The sequence below is a fragment of the Aplidium turbinatum genome, chromosome 10, assembly GCF_918807975.1.
Source record: "Aplidium turbinatum chromosome 10, kaAplTurb1.1, whole genome shotgun sequence".
In the NCBI taxonomy this organism is placed as follows: Eukaryota; Metazoa; Chordata; class Ascidiacea; order Aplousobranchia; family Polyclinidae; genus Aplidium; species Aplidium turbinatum.
The window spans coordinates 14,357,011-14,369,336 of record NC_137481.1 but is presented as its reverse complement, the minus strand read 5'-3'; the positions used below and the strand labels follow the sequence as shown (position 1 = coordinate 14,369,336).

At 37.2% G+C, this 12,326-nt stretch overlaps 1 protein-coding gene across 1 annotated transcript; it reads left to right on the top strand.

Moving 5' to 3' along the window:
* Positions 1 to 1,665: 1,665 nt before the first annotated feature.
* On the top strand, positions 1,666 to 12,160 carry LOC145778248 (uncharacterized). Its single transcript, XM_082589704.1, has 5 exons — positions 1,666 to 3,242; positions 10,222 to 10,506; positions 10,914 to 11,124; positions 11,613 to 11,775; positions 11,931 to 12,160. The coding sequence occupies exons 3-5, from the start codon at positions 10,987 to 10,989 to the stop codon at positions 12,086 to 12,088; spliced, it is 459 nt and encodes a 152-aa protein (XP_082445830.1). The 5' UTR covers positions 1,666 to 3,242; positions 10,222 to 10,506; positions 10,914 to 10,986; the 3' UTR covers positions 12,089 to 12,160.
* Positions 12,161 to 12,326: the final 166 nt, after the last annotated feature.

Here is a 12,326-nt window from a genome sequence, read left to right as displayed (position 1 = left end):
GCTGTTTGTCTTCAACAAGAACATAAATTGTGGCTTCGTGTTTGATAGGGCTGATAGGATAGTTGTTTGAACTTAATCTTTTTTCTTTTGAAAAATTTATTCCATTTTTGAAATTATACACTAAGATTTTCATTGGGCCTTCATGGACCCCCTAAAACTAGTCCGCGTACCCCTTGGGGGTCCACGGACCCCAGTTTAAGAACTCCTGCAGAGTCTACCGCATCGGTCACTCCCCCATAAACATTGGCTCGTGAAAAACACGTGAAATTCTGGGGGAACTCGTGTAATACTGGGGTACGTTTTTTTTACACTTCTTTAACACGTGATTAACACGAGATTTTTTACACATGTCATCAATTGCAATAATGCTTTATATCATATTTGAAGTAAGTTTTTCAACTCTAGAATATCAATTGATACGTTTTATGTTAATATCTTTGAAAAATTTCTGCAGTTGCATATTCACTTGTTTCTGCATACTCACGTGTTTTTAACGTGTCATACACGTGTTTTTTACACGCCAGTACCAAGTTTGTTTCATCTTGTTTTTCTCGTTTAAAATAATTTTTCAACTCTAGTAGGCTATTTGATACGTATTATGTTAATATCTTTAAAAAATTTCTCCAATTGCATACTCATTTTTTTCTGCATACTCACGTGTTTTTAACGTGTTATACACGTGTTTTTTACACGCCAGTACCAAGTTTGTTTCATCTTGTTTTTCTCGTTTAAAATAATTTTTCTACTCTAGTAAGCTATTTGATACGTTTTATGTTAATACTTTTAAAAAACTTCTCCAATTGCGTATCCATTTTTTTCTGCATACTCACGTGTTTTTAACGTGTTATACACTTGTTTTTTACACGCCAGTACCAAGTTTGTTTCATCTTGTTTCTCTCGTTTAAAATAATTTTTCAACTCTAGTAGGCTTTTTGATACGTTTTATGTTAATATGTTTAAAAAAATTCTCCAATTGCGTATTCATTTTTTTCTGCATACTCACGTGTTTTTAACGTGTTATACACGTGTTTTTTACACGCCAGTACCAAGTTCGTTTCATCTTGTTTTTCTCGTTTAAAGTAATTTTTAAACTCTAGTAGGCTATTTCCTATTTGATGCGTTTTATGTTAATATCTTTAAAAAATCTCTGCAATTGCATATTCACTTTTTTTTGTATACTCACGTGTTTTTAACGTGTTATACACGTGTTTTTACACGCCAGTACCAAGTTTTTTTATCTTGTTTTTCTCGTTTAAAGTAATATTTCAACTCTAGTAGGCTATTTGATGTGTTTTATGATAATATCTTTAAAAAAATTCGGCAGTTGCATATTCACTTCTTTTGTATACTCACGTGTTTTTAACGTGTTATACACGTGTTTTTTTCACGCTAGTAGCAAGTTTGTTTCACCTTGTTTCTCTCGTTTAAAATAAATTTTCAACTCTATTAGGCTATTTGTTGTGTTTTATGTTAATGTCTTTACAATAGGAATTGTGCAACTCAGGAATACAGTATTATGTAATTTTCATTAAAACCGAATGTCTCCCCTTTATTTTTCGTAAACCTTATATCGCGGTTAACAGCGGTCACCTGATTAAATATCCCTGTAAGTCTGTGACATAAAAAAATGGCACAGAATTTCACCAAGAATTTGCGTATCAGCTTAGGAGAGGACTTTTTAGAGTGACTGTTAAGTAGGCTACAAGGTTTGTGTTAATTAATCTTCCATTTATATTTAGAAATCATTAACTGATTTAAATCTACCGAAAAGCGCCTGAAGATAAAAGGTTCAATCTTTCTTTTTACCAAAAGATTGTGCACGAATCGCGATGAACATACCGAAATGGTGCAGTGCTGTTCAAAAAGGTAGCGAAAAGCTGTGCCTGTTTTTTGTCATCTATCGAAGTATGGTACCTACCTACAGGCTACAGGGCTTGCTGTAGAGTGTAGACAGTGCATTTATTTCTATTGTATGAATAGTTTTACTCGATTGGCCTATCATTTAATGTGCAGTCTTGAGAAACAACACTGATTGAAAATGCTTTACTGTCTGTGTTAAGTAAGTCCAGTCTATTTTGTGCTTCTGTAGATTAAATATATGAAGACTATGACTGAGAGCATTTTCAGTCGTAGACTTTATATCAAGAGGTGAAATTGATCTTGTCCTAGCAGGCCTCGAAATTCACGGCGGACACCGCGGACATGTCCGCCGTCACAGCATGTGATGTCCGCGGGAAGTACCCTCCAGATCGGTCATATTTGTCCGCCGAGAAATAACACAGGAACCAGCGATACAAATCGTCATGGCATAGCACGAACAATATTGTTGCGAGAATATAATTTCCCGCGCATTCTAGCGCGCATCTAAACAATGTGAATAGGCCTACTGTATTCCTTAGCTTCCACTCAAGCAGGAAAATTTTCGATTTTTACGTTGCTTCAACGATTGATGACATTGAATCAGCGTAACAAAGACGAATTCTTCGCCAAGAATCGATGCGAGTACCGGTACTTCTACACTAATCACGCGCAACTTAGTTCAAGTCTTATTTCACAAAGTCTGGCTTTGATCTCCGAGTAATTTTGAAAAGGCAAGGTTGGTTACAAAATTTTTGAAGTTTTGGTATTACAGTAAGAAAAGGCCCAAGGAAAATTCACTTTCGCTCACATGACACGCAAAAATAAACCTAAAGAAAAATGCCTAAGAAACTTTGCACAGCAGAAAATAGTAGCGTTAGTGTGGAAGTTTTCCTTCTCGTGCCCAGAGCATTGTGACACAAGAAGCCACACGACCTCTTTTGGTGGTTCCAAGTTAATCAGATATGCGGCGCTTTGACTCTTTCAGCGCACGTCGTTGGTCTGATGAAAGCCTTTCAGAGTAACTTTGCTGAAATTTTAAAAAGCCTTCTAAACCGTAGCTAACTAGCTATAGTTCTCAAATGGTGAAGAATTATCAAGATAAAGTGATTAAACATGACGATCGACGCTAAATCTGGTGTGTCCGTCGTGAGACTCAATTTGTCCGCCGAGATAGCTGCTCAGACCGGACACGTTTGTCCGCCGTAAACAAAAACGAATTTCGAGGCCTGTCCTAGAGAAATGGATATTTCATGATAATGATGTTTTGGAATGTTATTGGCCTGAGCTTCCGGTTACAAGGTTCGCCAGTTATGCCTACAAAATTCAGATGTCAATCCAAATTGGAAAAAGTATCATGTACGAATTATGTATATACAAAACAGGTAAACATTAATATTAATTTATACTACCCATTAAGTTATAATACATACGGCACCTAAATAAAAGTTGGAAACAATCAGAGGTAGGGTTTTGCCAGTAGAGTACCCAATGGCCGGCTATATTATACATATATATAATTATGGTGACTTAAGAGTTAAGAGTTGGAATTCACTGGCCTTATGATTCTCTCTTACTAATTTACATTGCCAAGTGTCAAGGTTGTTTCATTCAACAATCAACATGTACCTATATGTATATAATATGTTTTCCAATATATGGAGTTTTGTGCAACAAAATTTATGTTTGCTCTGTTGTTTCTGTTGCAGCACAGCTGCTTGTTAGGGTGTTGCAGGCGCCCCATGAAATTTAAATCTTGGTTTCACCATGCTTACCTTTTTTGTGGTACTGTGTTTAGATCAGTAGACCACAAATATGAAGTTTCATAAATTTTCATCGACATTTACCTCCACCGCCGAGGCCATTTTGAGACCCACTTTTTGAAATTTTTCATGTATTTTGCCACTAGAGGGCAGTGTATAAGTTTTGCAATATTGGGGTATATTTAAAGGATGCCCTATGATGTTCTGAATTGTTTAAAAAAAAAATTGGAGAAATGGGATAAGTATATCCTAAAATATTCAAGTTTTGTCACTAATTTTTTGCACAATACTGCCCCTAGTGGTGAAAAGAAAAATTAAAATATCTTGAAAACTACTCATCATATTGTTATGGAACTTGCATGCACCTCCCATTTTTATGGGTAAGGAATTTGATTTTAGCAATATTTTTGCAAAATATTAACACTAGAGGGCGGTAGTTCTAATTTTGAACTATTTTCGTGTGAAAAGGCGATATTGTTGCATTTCTTGAGCTGTGCTTCTGAAAAATACAATTTCATGGTTTATGCACAACAAAATTTATTCAATTGTAAAGAAACTGCATGCATACCTGTACTACTGTATATCAATAAATCCAAACAGGCAATGTGAGTCTTAGTTAACACAATTTCCGCAAAGGCATTTTTGTGTTGATAAACGACGTTTTCTAAGATTTGGTATCTTTCTTCAATCCTCCTCCACCGCTTGAATATAGTTTTGCAGATTTTTTTCTTGTTTTGCTACATGAAGAAAGTCGGATACCAGTTTTACCCGTCTCTCTGCTGTGTCATTACAGACTCTGAGTGCACTTATGATACCATTAGCAGAAGCATTGCTATCATCTATTTCCCACTCTTTTGGGTGTTTGACATGAAAAGTTGTTGAAATGTGCAAAAGTTCAAAAAACATTTTGCTGCTGGCATTTGCATAGGAGCACAATGACAATGAGTTATCATTAACAATGTCTGGCAGCTCTGGCTTACCGTATCCATTACCAAACCTGTTTGTAACCTGGCCATGGAAACTTGCATTTAAATGCAGCAGAGTTCTAGCCAAAGCTTCCTTTTCATCAAGAGTGACTTGTTCGAATGTTCGTCCCATAGAGCTAATGGGATCAGCTCCCCAGTTACATACCATGTGTGCCTACCTAAAGCTTTTAAAGCAGCAATACTGATAGTTTTGTCTACTGCATCATAGCTTTTGATATTACTTACCAGTTGCAAATCTTCTCGGGGTGCTGATGCAGCAATTGGACAGTTGAACCACCATCCATTAAATTAATACAAAAGCACAAAGGTCAACAAATCACTCTCATTTTTGTGTTTGTGACTTGAAAATGATTCCTTGCGGTAGAAAGTCTTACAGCATAACTGTCTTATAGCAATAGAGCTGCTTTCACATCCACCTTGCTCGATGGACTGTACCACATTTCATGAAGTTGTACTGTCCACTGTTGATTCCAATCTACACCGTCAGGCGTCATCAGGTCTAAAAGTTCTTTGTAATCACCCCTCTGATAATTTTGCATATCTCTCTCAAACTTTATGTGCTTACACTTTTCTGCTTTGAGTTGTTACAAATTCTCCTAACTTTTTTGAGGATTTTTGGTGTGCACTGTGCAGTACAGCTGCAGCATGTGGGGTTGCATTGAATCCTTTGTTCCGGAATCTTTCGAATAGTTCAATGCCTGGAGATCTTGACGTTTCGACTTACAGGGCTTCCCACACATGAGAAAGTATAACTTCTCCAATATGTTTTCTGCATGCTAGGCAGAGAAGTGGTTTGTCTAGCTTTATTTGAAAAAAAAATGCATGCAGCAGAGAGATGGCTTGAAAAAAGTTTTTGGGTGTTGTTTTAAATTTTTCTTTTTTTAAGGCCATTTCTCTGCTGCATGCATTTCTCTCTGCTGTCCATCGAGCAAGGTGGATGGGAAAGCAGCTCTATTGCTATGAGATAGTAATGCTGCAAGACTTTCTACCGCAAGGAATCATTTCCAAGTCACAAATACAAAACATAGAGTGATTTGTTGACCTTTGCAGTTTTGTATTTAATGGATGGTGGTTCAACTGTCCAATTGCTGCATCAGCACCCCGAGAAGATTTGCAACTGGTAAGTGACATCAAAAGCTATGCTGCAGTAGACAAAATTATCAGTCTTGCTGCTTTAAAAGCTTTAGGTAGGCACACATGGTATGTAACTGGGGAGCTGATCCCAATAGTTCTATGGGACAAACAAGTCACTATTGATGAATAGGAAGCTTTGGCTGGAACTCTGCTGCGTTTAAATGCAAGTTTCCATGGCCAGGTTACAAACAGGTTTGGTAATGGATACGGTAAGCCAGAGCTGCCAGACATTGTTAATGGTAACTCACTGTCATTGTGCTCCTATGCAAATGCCAGCAGCAAAATGTTATTTGAACTTTTGCACATTTCAACAACTTTTCTTGTCAAACACCCAAAAAAGTGGGAAATAGATGATAGCTATGCGTCTGCTAATGGTATCATAAGTGCACTCAAAGTCTGTAATGATTCAGCAGAGAGAGTGGTAAAAGTGGTATCCGACTTTCTTCATCTAGCAAAACAAGAAAAAAATCTGCAAAACTATATTCAAGTGGTGGAGGAGAATCGAAGAAAGATACCAAATCTTAGAAAACGTCATTTATCAACACAATGAAGATGCACAACTGCCTTTGCGGAAATTGTGTTAACTAAGACTCACATTGCCTGTTTGGATTTATTGATATAGTACATGCATGCATGCAGTTTCTTTACAATAGAATAAATTTTGTTGTGCATAAACCATGAAATTGTATTCTTCAGAAGCACAGCTCAAGAAATGCAACAATATCGCCTTTTCACAGGAAAATAGTTCAAAATTAGAACTACCGCCCTCTAGTGGTAATATTTTGCAAAAATATTGCTGAAATCAAACTCCTTACCCATGAAAATGGGGGGTGCATGCAAGTTCCATAACAATATGATGAGTAGTTTTCAAGATATTTTAATTTTTCTTTTTACCACTAGGGGCAGTATTGTGCAAAAAATTAGTGACAAAACTTGAATATTTTAGGATATACTTATCCCATTTCTCCAATTTTTTTTTTAAACAATTTAGAACATCATAGAGCATCTTTTAAATGTACCTCCAATATTGCAAAACTTATACACTGCCCTCTAGTGGCAAAATACATGAAAAATTTCAAAAAGTGGGCCTCAAAATGGCCTCGGCGGTGGAGGTAAACGTCGATGAAAATTTATGAAACTTCATATTTGTGATCTACTGAGCTAAACACAGTACCACAAAAAAGGTAAGCAAAATCCGGGAGGGTCGGGGCGCCTGCAACACCCTACTGCTTGTCTTAATTAGCTGTCAATTTTTTGATATGTAATTTCCATTTAACCGCTTTAGCAGGTTGTTAGGTAGAGATGTACCGATACCAATATTTTGGCCGATACCGATATCACTTTTTTAGGCCGATACCGATATTTTGGCCGATACTTTAGTGTTACAAAAAGAAGCAATTTTGGTATTTGCAAGTAATTATATCAAATGCTAAGTTTTACCTTATTTGCATAAAACTATTAAAAAAGCTTCGAATTGGCATATTATACCAATTCAAAGTTTTTTTAATAGTTTTATGCAAATAAGGTAAAACTTAAAGCACAAGATCAAAAGTAAAACCACAAGATCTTGTGCTAAAACACAAGCCGTGGCTGGCACCACCGCGACTGACACAGTGACAAATTAGTTTAAAACGAAAAAATCCCCTAAATTCAGAATTAGTTGTGTTCAAGTTTGGCGCTTACAATAAATAAATTCCAAAATACGCCACAAAACCAACCAAATTTTGAAATTTATAGAGCAGCAAGGGGAACTTCAAATGGGCAACATTAGGTGCCAAAGGGGGCATTATTACGTCATTATGAGTGACAATGGACGGATTTGGAAGTCCTTGGCACTTGAAGATTCAAGAATCCAATCCCAACTCAATGTTGTTGCATAATAGTAGGTTTTAGTAATGAAAGGCCACCGTGATTGAGAACTGGGGTATAAGGGAAGAAACATTACATCATAATTGGGGTTTCTGAAAAATTAATAAAGGGTTTGCGCAAACTCTCCAAATAAGCAATCATAATTGATAATAAGATGTAAAATGTAAACCAAGTCATTTGTGTAGTCGTACAAAAACTATTCGACAAGTAATGTGCAACCTAAGGGCGGTAGGCACTTTAACATACTGATATCCCATTGAACCACGAACCATCAACCAATCAGAAGCTTCGCTGTTCATGACGTCATCAAGGTTGTGTTTCTCGGAACAAAGGAAAAATGCAACTTCCCACCACTGCTATTGCTCGTTTGTTGTGTAATTACCAAAAAAAGTTTAAAGTAATAATGAACTCTCTGGCTGAATGCTGAAATGGCCACAATTGGACGGACAACCTAACATCTGATGGTTCGGGTTCGTTCAATTGGATATCAGTATGTCAAAGGTCCTACCCCTAAGGGCGCTTGTCGTTTGGTTGAGAAGCTTTTGCCAGGCCAAGATTACCAAGGTAGCAAAAATGTATAATTTTGCATCGTTTTTACGTTGCTAAACGTTTAAAAAACCCATGTAACTTGGTTGTTTTTATTAAGCTGATTCTATCAGTTTGTGATTTAATTTCCACCTTTCGTTGTAATAAACTCATCAAGCTTAAACAATGTCAGAGTAAGTAGGCTGCGCAACAAACTCCCACAGCCACAGTTATCACCACTTGCTGCTGACAAGTCAAAGAACATCTATGTCTTTTGATATTGCCTATTTGCGTTGCATTTTTCTGTTTTTTTTTTATAGTGATACTTGCTCTTCGCTATTTCTGTTACGTTTAGATGATGTCACGTTATTATGCCGATTTGTGATATAATAATTTAATTCATGACGTTGTATGGATGAAAAACTTTTACAAGTTTTATACTCTGCTGAGAGTAAAAAAGAAACACAAATGATAAATATTGGAGAAATTGAGTCTCCTTACACAACTTAAAAATCGAACAACGCAAAACTGCTGAAACAAAATGTTTTGTTTAAGTGAAAGAATCACTCTAAGCAACCAATGTTGAACAGGTTGTTATTTTTCTACATCAATGTAACGTTAGTTACAACATTAAAAAAATTATATCTTTGCTTTTGTAGAAAATCCCCAGCAAACGCCTTTTTCTACGTGTTTAGTATCGGCCACAGTATCGGCCAAATTTTGCCGATACCGATACTCAAAAAATGGCCGATATCACCGATACCGATATATCGGTACATCTCTATTGTTAGGTATTATTCTATATGCAATATGCATGAGATCTTATTCTTCAGTGTATCGTTTTTACTAAGCTTGATCACTGTTATGGGAAGATGACATGTTAACATTTTGCAACACATAATTTGGCTAAAGCACTGATAAAGTTACAACATGCTGAAAATACTTCGAGACCAGCATGTGCCCCAGTTGGAGCGCGATACATTGGACAGTCCAGAATAACATAGTCGTCAGTTTGTTTTTGTGTGCGACACTTGTAGGTGTAGAGTGAGCCAAGCATATCACTAAATATATTTTGTTTAAGCAAGGGAAGCAATAAGGCTGGCGGGGGGTTAGAGCGTGCCAAAAGCACGCATATTTTAGGGGAGTCCGGGGGCATGCTCCCCCGTAAAAAATTTGCAAAATTACACTCAAATTATGCATTATAGCGCTTTCTGGAAACACTTTCAGGGTAATAATTGTATGAAATTTGTAGGCAGATAAACAGCTATTAACTTATTAAAGGTAGCTGTTACACACGAATGGGCAAAAATTGCGGCTAAAATTAGAGAACACAAAAAACTCAGCTACACAAAAACCCAACAGAGTAAGCGATTCTGAAGTTGCTTCCACAGATTAGTTTAAAGAAGCGTAAATCGCATCAACTTTGCGCGATTTACGATTTGCAAAATTTATTGGTGTCTTTCTGTGTGTCTAAAACAAATCCTGGGGGTGTTAATAGCCAGATGTCTTGGAAAACGATTTAAATTTATACAAATTATATTATATTTTCAACAAAGGGTTCAACTTCGGAATCCAAACTTTGAAAATTTGGGGGGGCATGGCCCCTTTTGCCCCCCTGGCTACGCTTATGCAGTAATGATGACAAACGAAAGAAACGCCCCAGTACAGTGCCAGCCTTAGGGTATTTCGGGCCCTGTGCGAAATATGCTTTGCGGGCCCCAATGACAATGATCCAATTCAGTAGCGTAGCTAGGTATTTTGAAAGGGGAAGAGGGGTGGTTTGACGGTCGGCGGGCGAAGCCTGGCAGCGTAATTGCCGAAGGCGACACCCAGCGGCGGGGGATCTGGGAGTCCTCCCCCAGAAAACTTTGAAAAATTACGTTGAATTTGGGGCATTCTTTGAGCATGTTCAACAAAAATTTGGGTATGAATATTACTGTAAAAAGGTGTGTAATTTCCATTTAACCGCTTTAGCAGATTGTTATTATTCCATATGCAATATGCATGAGATCTTATTCTCCAGTGTATTGTTTTTCCTAATCTTGATCACTGTTATCGGAAGATGACCTGTTAATATTTTGCAACAGATGATTTGGCCAAAGCACTGATAAAGTTACAACATGCTGAAAATACTTCTGATTTGGCTTCAACAGCAGCTAGTGAAGAAGAAATAAATGATAGTAGACAACCTAAATCGAAAAGAAGAAAGCGGTCTTCCTCTGTGAGGGCACCACAGCAATCAAGTCCAGAGCGTGAACAATCAGTCCTTGATTTTCACTTGGATGACAATCAGTTGAATGTTGCAATCGACACTACGCCTGAAGTGACCAAGAACATATCTTGTGACGAATTTGTTGCGCTGCAAAGTGAAGGTTTGCACCTGGTTAAATTAAAATCTTGAAACTTGTTCGATTTACTTCGCTCAACAATTGCTCAGCTGCATCGGTGTGATGATATAGTTTTAGCTATAATTCTTCACGTCGTTTATTTATGTTTACTCTCTTTTTTATCCTACGTAACTCCCATCTTTACTCACAAGCAGCGCATTTTGAAAATTCAATTTCTCGAATTTTGGAAGATCTGTTGAGTCTCTCACGTGAGCGCCCCTACAAGAGCATTGTTCTTAATTGGCAGTATTATTTACCACTCGCTTTTCTTGTTTGGCAGCTGCTTAAATCACAACTGCCCTAGCCTGGGAGCTATTCTTTTTGTATTGTCAAAGCAAAGCACCTTTGATAACACCAAATCATGTTAAAGCAACTATTTATTTTTCACACAGTTCGACGAATTCGAATTGCTCAACTGGAAATTATGGGAATTTTAATTCTGTCAACGAATAATTGGATATAATAATGACAAACGAAAGAAGCGCCCCAGCTCAACAAATAGAGGAACCCCCTTCGGACATTCCATCTTTTCCCATCAACAGCCTGGAGGATTTTGATCAGCTTGAACACAACCTGGGAAACAGCACTGTTCAAAATAAACTGGTAATTTTTTTTTTTACTGTTAACATGGCTGTGGAATCGGTATCACAACTCCGACTCTCCTCATAGAATAGACATACAAGAAATACTGGTTATTTTCACCCTCTTTAAAACAGTTTTGCAATGTCGTACTGCTGCAAATTTATTGAAACTTTCAACCAGCATTGACTGCAGCAAAACAACGATTCATTGATTTGCAGCAAAACAACAAATTATACATTTCCCAAAGTTTTTGACACTCTGACAATGGATAATTTTAAAATTCCTCGCAATGTAGAGCATTCCTCAATTTTATATAGGGGTCGGAGTCAGTGCAATTTTTAAAACTCCGACTCCTTTGGCTAAACAATAAACATTGTTACGGCTCTGACTCCACGGCCCTGACTGTTAACAATGAAATTTAACAGCTTGCAGTATGAGTGCGCTCTACTTTTATTCTATGGAACATAACCGTGAAGTCTAAATTTTATATGATAAATGTTGTTTTGCAGATTTCTTATTTGAGTCGGTATTTTTCGACGGACTACAAAAAGAGCGTAAAGCAACTTCTTTCTGGAGTATTTACGGATAAGCTTATGACGAAGTTTAATTGGATGGGTCAACGCGGCTCCAAGCGCCCAATTAAAGATTGCAAATTTATTTTTGTAATTTATGGTGCGTAGCCTAAACTTTAGATTTTGCACGTATACCCTGCTTAATGAACGTATGTTGCAATCTATTTTTAATATATTTGATCCGTGAAGAATTCTGTATATCTATTGCTAGCCTATTGCTTTTGTGACTAAGCACTAACTCTTTTTTGCTTACAGCATCAGTTCGAACATACAGTTACACAAAAGACACAACCATGGGCGATGTTAAAGCTGTTGTGCAAGAATTCCTCAAATCAGCTGAAAAGAAAATAAGAAGACAGTTAGTTGCAAGGACATCTTCATCCAGCACGTTTCGCCCAACTGATGATGTGTGAAACAGCTGTACTGTCTTCAGTTATATCTGTGTTTTTTGGCATGTGTGATTTTGGTACCAAATAAATTGCCATATTAAACACGGGTTTGATGTGTAAAACACGGGTTTAGAAGTCGTGTAAAACACGGGTTAGAAGTCGTGTAAAAACACGGGTTGCGTTTGTGCAAACACCCGTGTAAAACACGGGTTTAGAAGTCGTGTAAAACACGGGTTAGATGCCGCGTAAAACACGGGTTTAG